The 16,777-nt window shown below is 41.6% G+C and overlaps 4 protein-coding genes across 7 annotated transcripts in view; 3 read left to right on the top strand and 1 right to left on the bottom strand.

Annotated features, from left to right (window-relative positions):
• The window catches only part of POLE2 (DNA polymerase epsilon 2, accessory subunit), a 29,855-nt gene extending 29,051 nt beyond the window's left edge, over positions 1-804 (top strand). For all 4 annotated transcript variants that reach the window (XM_065941660.1, XM_065941659.1, XM_065941661.1 and 1 more), the window contains exon 19: positions 687-804. In XM_065941660.1, coding sequence (XP_065797732.1) covers positions 687-705 — 19 coding nt within the window. In that variant the 3' untranslated portion in view covers positions 706-804. The remainder of the gene's footprint in view (positions 1-686) is intronic.
• A 139-nt stretch (positions 805-943) lies between these two features.
• DNAAF2 (dynein axonemal assembly factor 2) lies at positions 944-11,664 on the top strand. The gene is made up of 3 exons (XM_065941658.1): positions 944-5,381; positions 8,492-8,635; positions 9,537-11,664. Exons 1-3 carry the CDS (start codon positions 3,543-3,545, stop codon positions 10,041-10,043), a joined length of 2,490 nt encoding a protein of 829 aa, XP_065797730.1. The 5' UTR covers positions 944-3,542; the 3' UTR covers positions 10,044-11,664.
• Positions 11,665-11,801: 137 nt separating this feature from the next.
• Positions 11,802-14,391, bottom strand: MGAT2 (alpha-1,6-mannosyl-glycoprotein 2-beta-N-acetylglucosaminyltransferase). Its single transcript, XM_065941663.1, has one exon. It carries the CDS (start codon positions 13,885-13,887, stop codon positions 12,547-12,549), a length of 1,341 nt encoding a protein of 446 aa, XP_065797735.1. The 5' UTR covers positions 13,888-14,391; the 3' UTR covers positions 11,802-12,546.
• A 113-nt stretch (positions 14,392-14,504) lies between these two features.
• Positions 14,505-15,801, top strand: RPL36AL (ribosomal protein L36a like). Its single transcript, XM_065941664.1, has 2 exons — positions 14,505-14,591; positions 15,273-15,801. Exon 2 carries the CDS (start codon positions 15,304-15,306, stop codon positions 15,622-15,624), a length of 321 nt encoding a protein of 106 aa, XP_065797736.1. The 5' UTR covers positions 14,505-14,591; positions 15,273-15,303; the 3' UTR covers positions 15,625-15,801.
• The last annotated feature ends 976 nt before the right edge of the window (positions 15,802-16,777 follow it).

The raw sequence follows: 16,777 nt of genomic DNA, 5'->3' as shown, positions 1-16,777 counted from the left end.
AGTTTTATTTAAAAACATGTTAGTGATGTACAAGAGAAACACCCACTCTCACACAATAGTTGGTCAGAATAAAAATAGTAAAAACAAGACAAAACAAAAAAAACCTCTATAGAGGGCAACTGAACAAGATTTCTTAAGACCTCAACTGCATATACCATCTATTTCATTTCTAGGAATTTATCCTATAGGTATACTTGGGTTTATGCATAAAAGTGGGTAAAGCTGTTTTTACTGTAGTTTTTATAACAGCAAAGTAAATAGTTTAAATATATACCTATTTAAAAGTTATATTCTGACTTTTCTAAATTACATTAATTTCAAAGCCATAAAGGATTAGTTAAAATTATATATATATTGTGTATTTATTACTAGTTGAAAAAAAGGCATAGAATAGTGTTCATGTATTCTACCACTTGTGTTTGTGTTTTTAAAGCATTTATCCCTATGCATGCTTATATGCGATTAGACAGTACTTTATATATGATTAGACAGTCTTTGTAAGGATATAACTGTTGCTTCTAGAGAACAGAAATAGAGTGAGACAGGCTTATTTTCCACTCTGTCCCCTTTGGAATTTGGAGCAATATGCATGTATTGACCTATTTTTAAAATTAAAACTAGATATTAAGAAAGGTATAACTTAGCTTTCCAAGATGTTTAATTTTATGAATATTTTCTATTTTCAGCAAACTTCAAGGGTTTTGAGATTCTTAGACCATCTGAAGAAACAGAATTCATCAATCATCTGCTTATTTTATATAATTCTGTTATTAAATTATAATAAAATTATGGTAAACTTTAGAATGTCTTGTTTAAAATTTCTATTTATAAAATTTTTTTATAAACATAATGGTATACTTTACAGAGTTTCATAGGAAAATATTTTCTGTATAATCGTAAGGAAAATATGAAAATGTGTAAAAATACATAATCTAAGTATACATTGGTATATAAAAATTTAAATTTCATTATTCCTATACTAGTTATATGCTTGGATATGAACTTGAGCAAACTTCAGGAGGCAGTGAAGGAGAGGGGAGTCTGGCGTGGGAGCGATTGAACAATTCACATGCTAATTGTTCACCGCAAGAGTCTTAATGGTGTATTTAATAATTTCAAATTGTTTAAATTTCAAGTCATAGAATTTATTCTAATGATAGTGAAAACTGTTGTTTCAGGATATTACTGAGATATTCATTACATTACCTTTTGGCACTGAAAATTTAAAAATATTGTCCCCACAGTTTTTACCTTTAAGAGGAGTTATATTCACTTTGAAGCAGCCCTGTTTTTCTATTTTGGGCATAACCTCTCAACACCATCCCCTTAGTTTCAACTACAATGAAAGCCCAGAAATGAATCTGAGTGATAGGACATTGTTAAAGGTACAAAGAGTGTTTCAAACGTAGGAATAATCTTAATATTATAGACAATTTGGAATGGAATACCCTTCTTTCAAAGAAACTTAGCTTTTTGGGGAAGGGATACTAATAAAAAAACTAAAATGACATTGAAGGAAATTCCTCAAGAAATTTAATCTGAATATTGTGATATTGCGAATTGTGGTTAAGGATAAAGTGGCAATTTGAGATATGGTTTGAAGATGTAAATTTTCAAAATATTCGAAAAGACCTGATGTTAAAAGAGCAAGATTGAGCTTTAATCTCAAGAATAGCCTGGAAATTTTGATTAAAAGTGAAATCAAGGCATAATTCCAAAAGCTACTAGATTACTTGGAAAAATTTACAATCTAGGCCTTGAAAGTGGTACTGAAATAGACACTGCCAGATTGTTGGTCTAGTTTCAAGAACCATTACAGCTAAACATGAAAGATTTCTTTAGGAACACATTTAATGCCTAGAAATACAGGGTGCATTTAGGGGTTAGCAAGGTGAAGAAAGATGAAGCAGAGCAGTTAATTATAATTATTAGAATTATAATTAGCAGAATTATAATTATTAGAATAAGACAGGAATTAGAACCAGTTAATGGTAGACATTGTCTGGAAATTAAAAGGAAGCACAGATCTGAAAAATGGGGTAGCAGACAAACAGTACGGCAGGAGTACCCAGAGCTAATACTGTTGAGGAACAACAGAGGTGGTGTGCTCTCCCCTCTTGGTGTTTAATCAGCATGGCTGACTTCACCTCAGAAATCTGGGTCTAAAGCACTTTCATGTGACATTATGCCTTAAGAGGCCAGGTAGATCACACAAGAGGGGAGTGGGCTGAGATTTCTGTGCTATGGAAAAAACCAACACTTGGTCTCTGTGTGGGGAAACCACAGGAACTGTATCTGATGAGGTAGGAGGAAAACCTGGATAGTGTCTTGTCATTGAGGTAATGCCAACATTATGTTAAATGTTGCTGAGGCTGTCAACAAAATGAGGACAGAAAAATGACCACTGAATTTAACAACTACCAATTAGTAACTCGGAGAAGGAAATGGCAACCCACTCCAGTGTTCTTGCCTGGAGAATCCCAGGGACGGGGGAGCCTGGTGGGCTGCCGTCTATAGGGTCGCACAGAGTTGGACATAACTCAAGCGACTTAGCAGTAGCAGCAGCAATTAATAACTACCTCAGTCAATAAATATTCTTCTATAAATTTGAATGGCTGCTTAGAATCCCATTGTATGGCTCTACCCAAATCTGCTCAACCAGTCCTGCTGTTGAATTCTTAGATTCTTCCCAAATCTTTAGAATCATAATAGTGCCTTGAGCATGATCTCAGAATCGGAATTTCTGCGTTAAAAAAAGTATGCACATTCTAAAGGCTTTTGACATAGGTAGCAAACTACTTTCTAGAAAAATTTTAATATAAATTTTAGGAATTTATATTCTACTCAAGGAAATAGAGTAATTGTTTTTGTTAAGAAAGCCTTTTCTATTTCTATAGGTGATATGTGGTATCTTATGTTTGCATTTTTATTATTAACAAAGTCATGTTTACTGATGATTGGCTATTTATGAATAACCTGCGCATAACTCTCACACCAAATAAGAGTTGTAAATAGGGTACATTGGTGAACTATCTAGACGACTGAAATGTTGGTTTAGTGAAGTGAGTAAAGCAGAAAAACTTACGGTAGAGTCAGTTTGTGACTGCTGGGTGGTGCATCGACTGTGTGACTTTGGTCAGGCAACTTTTCAGGTCTCATCTCATCTGTGAATTGAGGATCAGGTCTACCTTGAAGGGTTCTGAACAACGAATAATGTACATAATGCTGGAAATTACAGTTATTAAGGTGCTTATTCTGCAGAGGTAACTGTACCATGGCACAGGAATCTAAACAACGTAGGATGTTGGTCTGAAGAAACTAAGGCTATTTCTGTCATTTCCAGCATCCCTGTTCCTGCCCCTCCTCCTGGGTGTTGGTGGTGTCACTATGGCAACGAGCACGCGCCGCCCAGGCTCAATTCTGAAGCGGTTACTGACCTCCGCTGCCTCACTCTCCGCAGACTAGCGATTTCACCGCGCGTCCCACCCACTAGGTCTCAGATACATCTCCCTTGGCCTCCGCGTAAGGAGCCGAAGGGCAGCATGGCCAAGGCGGCAGCGTCTTCGCCGCTAGAAGACTTGGATCTGAGTGGAGAGGAGGTCCAGAGGCTCACCTCCGCCTTCCAGGACCCGGAGTTCCGGCGAATGTTCTCCGAGTACGCCGAGGAGCTCACAGACCCTGAGAACCGGCGGCGCTACGAGGAGGAGATCACGGCGCTGGAGCGTGAGCGCGGAGTGGAGGTGCGGTTCGTGCACCCGGAGCCGGGCCACGTATTGCGCACCAGCCTGGACGGGACCCGGCGCTGCTTCGTGAACGTGTGCAGCAACGCGCGGGTGGGCGCGCCCAGCAGCCAGCCCGGCTCTGGGGGCGCGGTGTCCGGCAGCCGGTGGTCCCTGCCCTACAGCCTGGCCCCCGGCCGTGAGTACGCGGGGGGGCGCGGCACCCGCTACACCGTCTACGACGTGGTCTTCCACCCAGACGCGATCGCGCTGGCCCGGCGCCACGAGCGCTTCCGCCAGATGCTGGACGCCACGGCGCTGGAGGCCGTGGAGAAGCAGTTCGGCGTGAAGCTGGACCGGAGGAACGCCAAGACCCTGAAGATCAAGTACAAGGGGACTCCGGATGCCGCCGTGCTGCGCACGCCCCTGCCCGGAGGCGCGCCGGCCCGACCCGAGGGGGAGCCGGAGAGCCCCCTCCCCGATTTCCCCTGCCCCTACCGATACCCGGCGGCCGGCGTGAGCGCTGCGGTCCCCCGGCCCCAGGCGCCCTCCCCTCCGGAGGCCGTCCGGCAGCCTGCCCCCACCGAGCCTCGCTACAGCGTGGTGCAGCGCCACCACGTGGACCTCCAGGATTACCGCTGCTCCCGGGACTCGGCGCCCGGCACCGTGCCCCAAGAGCTGGTGGTTACCATCGAGCTGCCGTTGCTGCGATCGGCCGAGCAGGCGGCGCTGGAGGTGACGGGGAAGCTGCTATGCCTTGACTCAAGGAAGCCCGACTACCGGCTGCGACTCTCGCTCCCGTACCCGGTGGATGACAGCCGCGGCAAGGCACAGTTCAACAAGGCGCGGCGGCAGCTGGTGGTCACGCTTCCCGTGGCGCCGACCGCCTCGCGCCCGGAGCCCGCCGCGTCCCCGGAAGGGGCAGCCGACCCGCCAGGAACTGACGGCGCGGCCTGCGCTTCCGCTCGCCCGGTGGAGGCGGGCCCGGCGGGGGTTTGTGCTGGGGACGCAAGCTCAGGTCCCAGCCCAACCCGGGCTGCAGACGCCGGGACCACCACTCCGGACGCCGCCGGGGAGGAGCGCGTCGCAGAATCCGAGGAGCGGGATTTCGGCGGGCAAGAGATATCAACCGCGGGGACCGGGGAAGAGCCGCCTCCCGGAGCCGGGAACTCACCTGGGGACCGTGGCGGAGGCGCTCTTAGCACTTCCTGCGGGGTCCTTGACGCGGGCCTTTCTGTAGGGAGCGCGAGCGTGTGCCCGACCCTCGGCGTGGAGGCGCGCGAGGCCCGGGAAGGAACCGGCAGGGAGTCGGCTGATCGAGCGATGGGTGGTCCCGAGACCGACCGCGGGGAAGCTTTGTGTCCGCCTTTGCAGTGTAGTCAGGATGAAGAATCCCTGACTCTGCTCATTCAAGTGCCTTGGATCCTGCCTCAAAGTCTTCAAGGGGAAGTGAACCCCCTCTGGTACAAATTGTCCTTCTCTACCCAAGACTTAGTTTATTATTCCTTCTCTTTGCAATTTGCTCCGGAGAATAAATTGAGTACCAAAGAACCAGTGGTTAGCATTTCTTCCAACAATGCAGTGATAGAGCTGGCCAAGTCTCCAGAATGCCATGGATACTGGAGAGAGTGGTATTACGGCTTAAACAACTATTGTTTGGAGGTAACAGTTCTTTCTAGAGTCTTAATGTTTAACATATTCTATTCCACTTATCACAGTCATCCTCACAGTTTATCCTGAACAAAGGATTTCCCAGTATAACTTCTCTCCTGACGACTTGAAGTTGATAACCCTTGATGAAAGACGTCAGTACACGTTAAACGCATAATTGGGAAAAAAAAGAAAACACAAAGAAAATTTAACGCATCCTCTCTGGTGGATGGGTTTCAAGTCTTCAAAGTTGCCCTCAATGCATGAATCGATTCTCAGGGATCCGTAGACCTCTAAAATTGTATACACATACTTGAGGGTTTTCTTCTGGGGAGAAGGACTGTAACTTTAGTCATATTCTCGAAGGGGTTTGTGACACAAATAGGGAAGAGACATTCTATCATAGCGTTATTTTCGGTTTTAAATAGCTTTTCCCAACCTTAGAAAGTAAATAATAGTTTACTTCCAGAAAGCAAAAGTAATGACCGGTGCCGGTTTTTTTGTGGGAAAACCAACTCAGACCCCGGGCTGAATCTAAATACTTTGCGTTCTCTGTCATACGGTGCAGCTTAATTTTACTCCTTGATGTTGGTGGGATTGACCTCTAGTGGTCTTTACATTACAGTGAAATTTCTTCTTTTGGCATCAGTTTGAATCTCTTCCGTACTAGTATTTGGCATAATGGCTGGCATTTAACGAAGTGTAATAAAATCCTTTGTTAGCACCGACATCAACTCCATCTCTTTTAGTCAAAAAACAGGCTGAATCTTGGGTTTACCTAGGATATAATTTTGTAGTTACTACTAGGATCTTGAGATTCAATTCAGTACTCCAGTACTATTGGCAAATACTGGAAGGGGGGGAACTACTTAAAATTTGAAGTTCTATAGAACGTTTACACTCATAAGTCAACAATTGGTACTTTTGATTGAGGTTTGTATCAATGTTACATGTAATTTTATTTTGCTCTTTTAAGATCTTCAAGGGTTAAATTCCCTAATTCAGAACCCTAGTTACACAGATTATATATTAAAATTTAAGCTTTGGGCCTTGGGCTTTATTTAACCTGCCAGAAAGTTTTACTTCTTCCTGTGTTTTTCTAGAAATTTACTAGTAAGTTAAGTTTTTATGTTTATGAGGTGCATCTTCTATGAGAAGTGGTTAATTGAAACCCTCCAAAAATGGTAAAATAAATAGGCAGGGATAGGTAAGATACTTTGTGAGAAAATAAAATACGAAATTGACTATCTGTTTATGTCATCAGAAGGGGGAAATTTAGGAAAGGGCAGTCGTTTTCCTGTAATTGTTTTAGTAAATGAGAAAATAACTCACAAGGTGGGAAGAAAGCTTTAATGGACAGCATTTGAGAGAATACTAAAGAATATATTTTAATCTGACTTTCTAGTATCTGAATGTTTTTTTAACAAAGAAACTAGACCAAAATGGGATTAGGGCAACTGTGTTATATCTTTGAAGCCTGAAATAGATTTATAGTTACTTCATTAATCATCACATTTGCTGAGGCTGATGGAACCATAATGTTCAATTTTTTTCCTTTAAGTTTTATGGATCAGGCTGTAAGTATTAAAGTAACAAAAAAATTTTTTTTTAAAATCACAACAGTATTTTGTGAGTAGACATATATAATGATTACATTATTATATGCATTATATGAAAATATTATAAAGAGACTGATTTGTGGCTGTCAAGGTCAGAATTTGTTACTTTACAGACAGGTATGAAATACATTTCTGTAAACCTTAAGTCTTCACTGAGAATTTTCCTAGAGCTTTAGGACCTCTGAATTTATTATATTTTATAGTAAAATTAGTCAGACCGAGAAGGCAAGTTTATGCAAGTCCTTTCTATTTTAATCATAACCATTTCCATTATAAATGTTACTCTTCCGAGGTAACTGAACTATCTAGTGTAGTTTTTGCAGTTAATGTGTAAGTCTTTTGCAGAGACATGAACCTTAGAAATGCTTTGGGGGGGAGGGTTGTTTGTACCCTACAGTATTATTCTGTCGCCTAGATCTTCAGATGATACAAGGCAAATTATTTCAAATGTAAACTTTTTCTTTCATCAAAGTTCACTTTTGTTTGGTAGGTGTTCACAGGTTATGTTTAATAGAAGGGAATTCGAAACATCACTTTCTGATTCCCCTCCACCACGCCCCCAATTTGGACCAAATAATGCATTGTGTGTATTTGTAATTAATTTGTTTATATTGTAGTACAGAGGAAAAATTTTTATTTGGGGCAATGGTGAACTGATTTGAAGAATTTAAAATATGGTTATTCCTTCAAAGACCTAATCATATACCTATATTCACTTTACATACTTGAATAGGAACAAATTGCTTTGTCTTTGGGATTCCCTGCAAAAGTGACTTTTGTATATCCTACAGTTTGGTAATCTACCTCCTTCCTTTTTTTAACTTTTAAAAATTTTATTTAAGTATAGTTGATTTACAATATTGTGTTTCCTCATTCTTTTTTTTTTTTTTTAAGATTAGTTGATTTATAGTGCTTCCTCATTCTTATATACAGTTATATGCTAGTGTTGCAATGGATTATCACAGTGCTTAAAAATAGAATGTAATTCTCTTAAATAAAATATTATATTTGGCTCTTACTTAGCCAAGAACTAAAAGGCAAATTGGTCACACAAAATTTGAATGCATCCTGTCTTGTCTATCTTTAGCTGACTCATTAGGAAGTGTTCTAAAATTGAATTACATTTTATAGTTTGAACTGCATTTAAAACTAGAGGTGATGTTATTCTTACAAAATACTGAGAGGGGGGAAAAAAAGGAAGATATGATTTGTAAGTAGGATTATCTGGAGGGAAAGCATACCTCAGATTTATACAGACCTAGAAAAGGAACTAAGACTTTTTATTTTAGGGTCTTCTCCTAGATATGTGTGTACTCTCGCTATTCTTTTTGCTCTGTACAATACTGTTTTCTTTGGCCAAAACAACATAGGAATAACATGAAATAAACATTTTAAAAGTGAAGACCTGAACTGTGTGAGAATTGTTATGAAATGATTTTAGATACAATTCTGTCTGTCAAGTATGACCAATAATGTATAATATTTTTTCTCTTTTTATTTTAGGAAAGGTTATTTGTCAATGAAGACAACGTTAATGAGTTTCTTGAAGAGGTCCTGAGCCCTCCATTCAAACAGACATCACCCGTGACGCCACCATTAATTGAAGTTCTTCAGGTTACTGATAGTAAGATTGAAATACATGCAGAGGTAAGGATTTGGGTAGGCTTTATAAAGTAGTGATTTGGGGCAAGGTTGAAGCCTGACAAATCACTTAATTCTTGATTTTTTATATCATAACTTTAAATGCACATAATGGCTGGGAAGAGTGAAGTTAAGAATACAGACCTTTTTTGATGTGTATTTTACTGTTAAACATCTGTGATTCATTTTCACTTATGTTATCTCATTTAATTCCAAAATAACTGTCCAGTGAGGAATAGAGAGAAACTGACATTTGGGAAATGTGAGTATTAGTCCAGGGACTAACAACTCTTTTTGACTCTCAAACCACAGGAACTATATACGTTATATATGGTTTGTTCATTCTTTCTAGTTTGTTTGATTATCTTTATAGTCTTCGATATTAGACTTAAATAATTTAGTAACTAGCACAGTTGACTTATATGTGAACTGGGTGAGAAGGAGGTTCTGAAGAATCACAGAAATACAGGAAAATTCAAGAATGCCCTTTAAAAAATTTTTGGCTGCTTCCAGAGGCCTGAAGGATCTTACTTTCCTGATCAGGGATTGATCCCAGGTCCTTGGAAGTGAGAGGGTGGAGTCCTAACCAGTGAACCAAGAATGCCCTTATAAGAATGACTGTTAATGGGCTTTATAGGCCATGTTAAAAGATTTGTAGGCCAGGATTGTTTTATCCTGAAGAAGATGAAGAGTCAGTGAAAGGATTTAATTAGAGAATCAATGCCAGGTTTGCATTGTTAAAAATGACTGGCAGCATTTGGAATTTGACTTTGAGGGGGAAGCCAGGAAGTGAATTTGCAAGTCTACTGGGTTATTCCTTCACAACTTAAAAGAAGTTTCCAGAGGGTACAATTTACTTTTCTGTTTGTTTCAATGAATTATTAATTTGCTGTTTCTCTTAACATAGTTGCAAGAATGCAGTAACTCTGAGCAGCTTCATGAAAAAGAAGAAAAAGTCCATGAAGGAAGTCCTCTAACAGAAAAAGAAAACACAGAACATGCTTCCACTTCAACAACTGATTCTGATTCATCTGTAGCAGTCACGGTACTAGAAGCAGACAGTTGTGGTTCAGTCCCATGCTTGCAACAAGGGGCTCTTGATGTTTCTCAAAAGCTGTTTGCAAAGTCTCAGCAACCTAAGTCAGAAAAGGAAGGTGAATTTATAAAAGACAAAAGTGCTGTTTATGCAAATGAAGAAAAAGATAACTTAAAAGAACGAGTAATAACTGAAGAGAAAGAATTGAATGGAAATCACCCATCTTCGTTACTGAACAAAACTTCAGTTCACAACACACCTGGTTTTGACCACATAAAGGAAACCAATATGCAGGACGGTAGTGTGCAGATCATTAAAGATCATGTGACTCACTGCTCATTCAGTTTTCAGAATTCTTTGCTTTATGACTTGGATTAATTCTGTATCATTTTTTAATTTAAAGGCTGAGTAAAAACTTTTGGACATAAAATAGATTGTTTACTATCTTCAAGCCAAAAGTATTCAAAGAAGTATAAAATTAAAATTTATATTTTTATTCTTATGGGGAAACTGAAGCTAATATTTTGTGTGTGTGTGTACAGTTTATGTCAATACAAAGCTTCCTTAATTATGGAAATAAATTTTGTGATTCCTCTGTTGTATATTTTTTCTAATGGAGTTAAATGTTTAGTGTCAATACAACCTGTTTATAGTCTTGTTTTTGGTTTCTTTTGTTTGCCATTACTTTAATAAAGTTTCCAAAATATTGCGTCACAAAAAGTAATTCTCAAGAATGCAATGAACTAAAAGCACACACAATAGAGTGTGTGTGTTGGGGGAAGGGGAATCTCAAAACTGTGTGTTTATAGATCTCACTAAATAGGATTTATTCAGTATTTATGCTTGTCATAGATTCTGAAAGAACTTTATTAACCAATATTAAATGATTCAAACAATACAAATACACTGAAATTTAGTATTTCTGCTTCAACTCTGTATCTTACTCTTCTCATATGTAAGTCACCATATATATGTGTGGGTGTATACATATATATAAATAAAAGTTATTAATGACTTTGAAAACTCTCAAAATTTAAAATAATTTTTTGGCAACTAGTAAAACATTCCTTGGTTTTATAAAATTAGTTTACAAGTTTTAGAACAAGGCAATTTAAGAAAATCTGAGAATTTACTCCAATAGGAAAATTGTCTTCCTTTATTATTACATGAAGACAACAAAAGCTAGTGTTTCCTAATCAGTTTCTTTTATAATACCTAAAAGAGGGCAGCAGATGTTTCTAATGGTTGCTAAGTTATGAGTTGTGGAATATTTTATATAAGGCCAGGAGAAAATCCCAATAGTTTCTTTTTTCTCTCACAAAAAGTTTTAGGACAATACGAAAGACAATATAGAAAGGAAAGTATTTGTTGATCTAATTGCTGACCCCAAGACCATGAGCTGATGATGTATTTCTGTTCCAAAGTCAGCTACTAACTCAATCTGGCCTTATCTTAGTCCAGGAAACTACCTAATTTCTTTAGTCTTTTTGAACTAGGGAGGTCAGGTCACAGCACCAAAAGCTGGAACAACACCTGGCAGTTCATCCTGATATGCAGTATAAAGGAACTCATAAAACAGAACTATTTGCACCATTATAGATGACCATATACATTTTTCAACCATAACAGGAATCTCTTGATTCAGTAATAATTTTGAGACTGTCTATTAGGTACACAATCTTTAGGTTGAAATGACTATTTGCAGTATCAACACAGAAATTGGTCTATGAGTAAACTTTTGGTTGAATGCAATGATGTATGTTAAGGGAAACTTATGTTAAATATGGAATAAATTTTAAGCCTGTTTCTTATTTACTTTGTTGTTTTAAATTTAAAAGTACAATTTCTGATCAAATAAAGCTGGCTCTAGAACATGTTTCACTTTGGCAGGACTGAACTTTGTTTCATTTCTGGTTGTATTTCACTTACACAGCAGCTTTTTATTGCTTGTTATCTCTGTGAGGCTAACTTGAAAGTCAGTTTCCTCCAAAGGGAATGCACTGTCAAGAGCTGGGTTTTCTTTATTTCAAACTTATTTATACAATGTACAAATAAGATGTAATGCTAATTTTAAACCTTCAAGAGTGTCTTTAGTGGACTTTGATGTAAAATTATTCTGAAAAATGATTAGGAACCTTTTAATGCAAAAACAAGTATTTTATTTTGGCAGCACTAAAAGAAAAAAAAAAAAATCACTGTATTTCTACATTGAGGTGAAAAGTGTTTAAACTTTCTTATCAGTCAAATACATTCCAAAAGAAAGTATGTTCTATGCAGGTTCCAGAGCACAGGCAATTCTTAACACAATAATACAGGAATCTTTAATACTGAAAATGACTCTGTTCTGACAGGGTGTTTAACAAACATAGCTTTCTAATTATAAAACCACTGAAGCAACCTCTTCCTAGTTACTGTGTCAAGAGTGAAGTTGGGCTTGTACATTAATACTCTTAATTTCACTGTAATACTTTTTACTGATATGACAATTTTAAATAAATTTTGCTGTACTTAAAATAAGTCTTGAAAGTGGAAAAGTGTACAAAGTTCCAGATAAAAAGATTAACAGATGCAATTTAAATAGTTTCCCCTCTTCTCTCTTATCAATTAACGATGATTTTACCTCTAGCAGATACACACTGAACTTTAAAACGCAATTCTCAAAATGAAAACTTGCGTTTTAAATCTTAATCAGACATAAACAGAAAAGATGACTATATTTGGACAACTTTTACAAGAATTTTGTTGTTGTATTAAAGCAGAAACCAGTTCCTAAACCTTTTTATTCAATTGTATATCCTATTTGAACAAATATCAAAAATAGAAGACTGTTACTACTTTTGCTTTTATAATTCTGATTTTTTTTTTTTTTTTTTTTTTTTTTTTACTGCAGTCTTCTATAACTTTTACAGAGTTCATGGTCCCTAATATCTCCCCACCCTCCATTTTTCCTAGGTGGGGAAAGGGCTGTCATAAACTTCTCACTGATAGTTAGAGTTTCTGGAAACAGGTACTGTTTGTTATTATTTAAGAGTGACTCAAGTTGGGCACTCTGGGTGGCTGGTCTACAAGTTTTTTGGTGATGCATACCACAGTCTCCAGCATGAAAAATCCTAGGAACTTGAGGAACCAGCACTTTCCAGAATTTTGGAAGACAAGATACAGTCAAATATTGAAGGGTCCAGTCCCAGTTATAATCATCATAAGTACAGAAAGTGTCTGTGCACTCAATCAGCTTCTGATAGGCTTCCCGGGTCAGGGCCAGACCCATATTGTGCTCTGTGGATTTCCACGTTTTCACATCTACCTTGTCAGCCACATCATAGAAATTTCGAATGGCAGTATAGGTCCCCAGGGAGAGAACATCACACTCGGGGCACTCTAGCTGCTTTAATTTCCACATCTTTTTGAAGACATGGTAAAAGTCTGGGGCTAAGTAGTGATCCTCCTCTAGGAAAAGTATGAGGCCAGCATAGTCTCGAAGGACTTTGACCCTCTCCCATACAAAATGCAGCTTCCACCACCAGTGGTGTTTGGTTTGGGAGAACTTGGCCTCTCTATAATGGCCGAAGGAGTCGGGATATTCAGCATTAATGCATCCCATCCGCAAAGCTGCATTCTTCTCCACGTCTCTGGGGCAATCTCTAGGGTCAGTGCCCGGGAACTCGTTAGGGTACAACTGAATGCTGAAAGGAAAGAACACCTGCAGAACTGGACAGAAATCCACCCCAGCAATCAGCTGATTGATTTCGGTCGACCAGAAGTCATGGCTAAAGATGACGAGGACGTCGTCGATTCCCTGGGCTTTTCGAAGTGAGTCCAGCAGCAGTTTGAGGTATTCGGGCCGGTTGTGCACCTGGACCACTAGCGCCAGCTCTCGGGGGGTCCAGGAGCCGGCCTTATCTACATTCCTCAGCGTCTGGTCAAAGTTCAGCTGGTACACTAGGGACCGGTACCGCAGCGTCAGATTGTCCACCTCGGGCTGCTGGGCCGCGGCGACCAGCGGAGCCGCCGACTCGTTGGAGCCCTGGCGGATGCCCACCGACACGGCGAGATGGTCCCCGGCCCGGGCGCCCACACCCCGCGCGGGATCGGCGTCCAGCAGCGGCGGGGCGAGGGCCTCGTTCTTCCTTTGTCGCCCATTGCTGCTCCAGAGGACGAAGCCGCAGGCGGCCACCACGAGCGTCAAGATCAGCACCTTCCGCTTATAGATGCGGAACCTCATGGTCTCCGGGGCCGGGAGCGCGGGCAGGCGGGCGGGCGGGCGCGGAAAGGAGCTAGCGGCTCCGGCGGGGAAGGGGCGGGCGGGCGGCGACCGTGGCGGTGGCCTGCAGCAGTCGGAACTGGCCCCCGCGGCTGCCCTCGCTAACTCATCCCGGGCCCCGGGGGTCCGGGGACCCGCAGGTTTTCAGCTCCCCCGCGCCGCCCCGGCTCCACACATCTTCACCTGGCAACTGCAGCTCGGGCAGCGGCCCCGCCGCTAGGAGCCGCGGCACGGCGTCGCTTCGGTCCTCTCCATTCAGCACCGGCCCGGGAAGAAGCCCGACGCGGCCCCACTGTACTTCGGCTCCGTTACCTGCGCCTCCAGCGGCCCTGCGTCCTCCGCGCTCTCATTTCTACGCGGCCCCGGACATCCCGGAACGAGAGACACAGCCTCGCCTCGCCTCGCCTCACTCCGGCGGCGACTGTCCTGACAACCAGCGACTGGCCCGCCGAGCGCCGCGGCCCCGGGACCCACACCCCTCAGGCCCGCCCCTGGCCGTCGGTTGGCGCTTCCCGGACACGTCCGGAGACGCCCGGCCGTCGCTGCCCGCCACCTATTGGTCCGCAGCACTGCCGCTCAGGCCCAGTTCCTACTTCCGCCGCGTCCCTCCCTTTCCTGTGAGGCGCGAGCAGAGCGAGGCAGGAACGTGGACGGCGGTTCTCTCGGTAAGCCGGGTTTTGGGTGGTGGCGGTCACGGCGGAGCCTCCAGTGCTTAGGATTCGAGGCTGGGCCGGGCCGGGCCTGGTGAGCCCTGTTAGGAGAGGGAGGGCGAGGCCCGCCGCCTTGGTTAGTGTATTTCCAGAATTCACTTTTCCCTTCCGGAAAGGGCCCTCTCATGGCGGCTGCTCGGCCTCGAGGCACTCATTAAGGACACGTCAGCCTTCAGGACTTTTACGGGTGACGGTGCTTTGAAGGCAAAAGTGAAACTAGGCAGATGCTGTCCTCGAAGGGACTGAGCGGGCCGTGGCGGTGGCTGTACACCGCGTCCGAGCCGGGCATGCCCGGGAGCTAGAACATGGAGGGAAAGGGTGCGCTGAAAGTCGAAAATAAACTCTAGCCTCGGCCCTCTCTCTGCCGGAGAAAATAAGGTATCACACCACTACGCTTTAGTTGTTGGGCAACCACGATAACTTAAGCCCCAAAGGATCCCACTTTGTACGCGGGACTGACCGTACTGGGCGTCCCTGTGCTGCTGCTCTTGCTGTTTTTCAGTGAGTCTCATTCTAAGTCTCTAAATCTAAGCATTCCAAAAAGTTGTGCACTTACTCATACGGAAAATGAGTACTTGGTGGATTTAACGTTGCTGTTTCAAGTGTTCTAACGTTTGCTGTCGGGTTTTACAACAGTTTCCACCGCGAAGACACCTCTACTGCAAAGATGGTCAATGTTCCTAAAACCCGAAGGACTTTCTGTAAGAAGTGTGGAAAGCATCAGCCGCACAAAGTGACCCAGTATAAGAAGGGCAAAGATTCCCTGTATGCCCAGGGAAAGAGGCGCTATGATCGGAAGCAGAGTGGCTATGGTGGGCAAACCAAGCCAATTTTCCGGAAGAAAGCGAAAACCACCAAGAAGATCGTGCTGAGACTTGAATGTGTTGAGCCCAACTGCAGATCCAAGAGGATGCTGGCCATTAAGAGATGCAAGCATTTTGAACTCGGAGGAGATAAGAAGAGAAAGGGCCAAGTGATCCAGTTCTAAGATTTGGGACTCTTTTGTTCTTATGTTTTGAGAGGAAAATGTTGAAGTTATAGAAAGATTTCCTGAATAAGAATAAATACAGTGATATCCTTACTAAAATCTTGTGTACGTTTTACATTAGTTGCATACCTAATATGGTTCTAAATTAAAATAATGGCAAATTATTTGTGGGTAAAAGTTCATCCCTTTCTCAAATTCATTATTTAAATTTCGTTCCACAAGAACTGGCATTTTGTATTTATATATAAAGAAGATAGGAGTCCCACCTCAAATTTTCTAACTAGGTTATGGAGATAAATCATAAAGAAGGGAAAAACTGATCCTTTACTTTTCCAGGTCAATTTAAAATATATATTTATGTTGGGTGAATTCATAATTATGATTGATGAGCTGCTGGGAAAGTTCTTAATCAGACTTTGAAAAAAAGTAAATGAAAGTGCTCGGCCATTGAATGAAATAACCCCATTTGCAACAACATGGATGGACCTGAAGATTATCATAATAGGTGAAGTAAGCCAGACAAAGACATGACGTGGCTAAATATGATACAAATGAATTTAAAATTTTACAAAACAGACTCAGATTGACAACAACTTTGGGTGGGGGGGAAGGGATAGAGTGGGAATTGGGGATTGATGTACACACTGCTAATATTTAAAACAGACAACCAACAAGGACCTACTGTATAGCGCAAGGAATTCTGCTCAATATTCTGTAATGACCTAAATGAGAAAATAATTTGAAAAAGAGTAGATCCATGTATAATTGAATCACTGCTGTACACCTGAAACTAAATATTGTGTTATGCTCCAATGTGAAATTAACACAATATTATTTGTGTTATGCTCCAATGTGAAATTTTAAAAGTGAAGGGGATAAGCTACACCTGTGTACAGCAGACTGCGTCAAACAGAGGATCCAAGTTGAAAAAATTAAAAGCTGACTTTGGGAATTCCCTAGTGGTCCAGTGGTTCCAACTCAGTGCTTTCATTGCTTCTCATTTCCCTGGTTGGGAAACTTATATTTCACAATGGCTGCCAAAAAACCCCCCTGATTTTTCTGCAAGTGTACACTCCAGCAGGGACTACTAGCCCCATATAGCTACTTATATTAATGCAGTGCCTCATTTCATTACTACATTTATTGCTCACTA

This window comes from Muntiacus reevesi, chromosome 7 (genome assembly GCF_963930625.1).
Source record: "Muntiacus reevesi chromosome 7, mMunRee1.1, whole genome shotgun sequence".
NCBI classification, from domain to species: Eukaryota; Metazoa; Chordata; class Mammalia; order Artiodactyla; family Cervidae; genus Muntiacus; species Muntiacus reevesi.
Note: the sequence above shows the minus strand (reverse complement) of the source record. Positions and strands in the feature narration are given on the sequence as shown.

What these genes read in the sequence shown, in the direction of transcription:
- MGAT2 (XM_065941663.1), bottom strand. Translation starts at nt 13,887, where the DNA reads ATGAGGTTCCGCATCTATAAGCGGAAGGTGCTGATCTTGACGCTCGTG.
- RPL36AL (XM_065941664.1), top strand. Translation starts at nt 15,304, where the DNA reads ATGGTCAATGTTCCTAAAACCCGAAGGACTTTCTGTAAGAAGTGTGGA.
- DNAAF2 (XM_065941658.1), top strand. Translation starts at nt 3,543, where the DNA reads ATGGCCAAGGCGGCAGCGTCTTCGCCGCTAGAAGACTTGGATCTGAGT. An exon ending in TAAACAACTATTGTTTGGAG is followed by an intron (nt 5,382 to 8,491) that starts GTAACAGTTCTT and finishes TTTTTATTTTAG; the next exon opens with GAAAGGTTATTTGTCAATGA. An exon ending in AGATTGAAATACATGCAGAG is followed by an intron (nt 8,636 to 9,536) that starts GTAAGGATTTGG and finishes CTCTTAACATAG; the next exon opens with TTGCAAGAATGCAGTAACTC.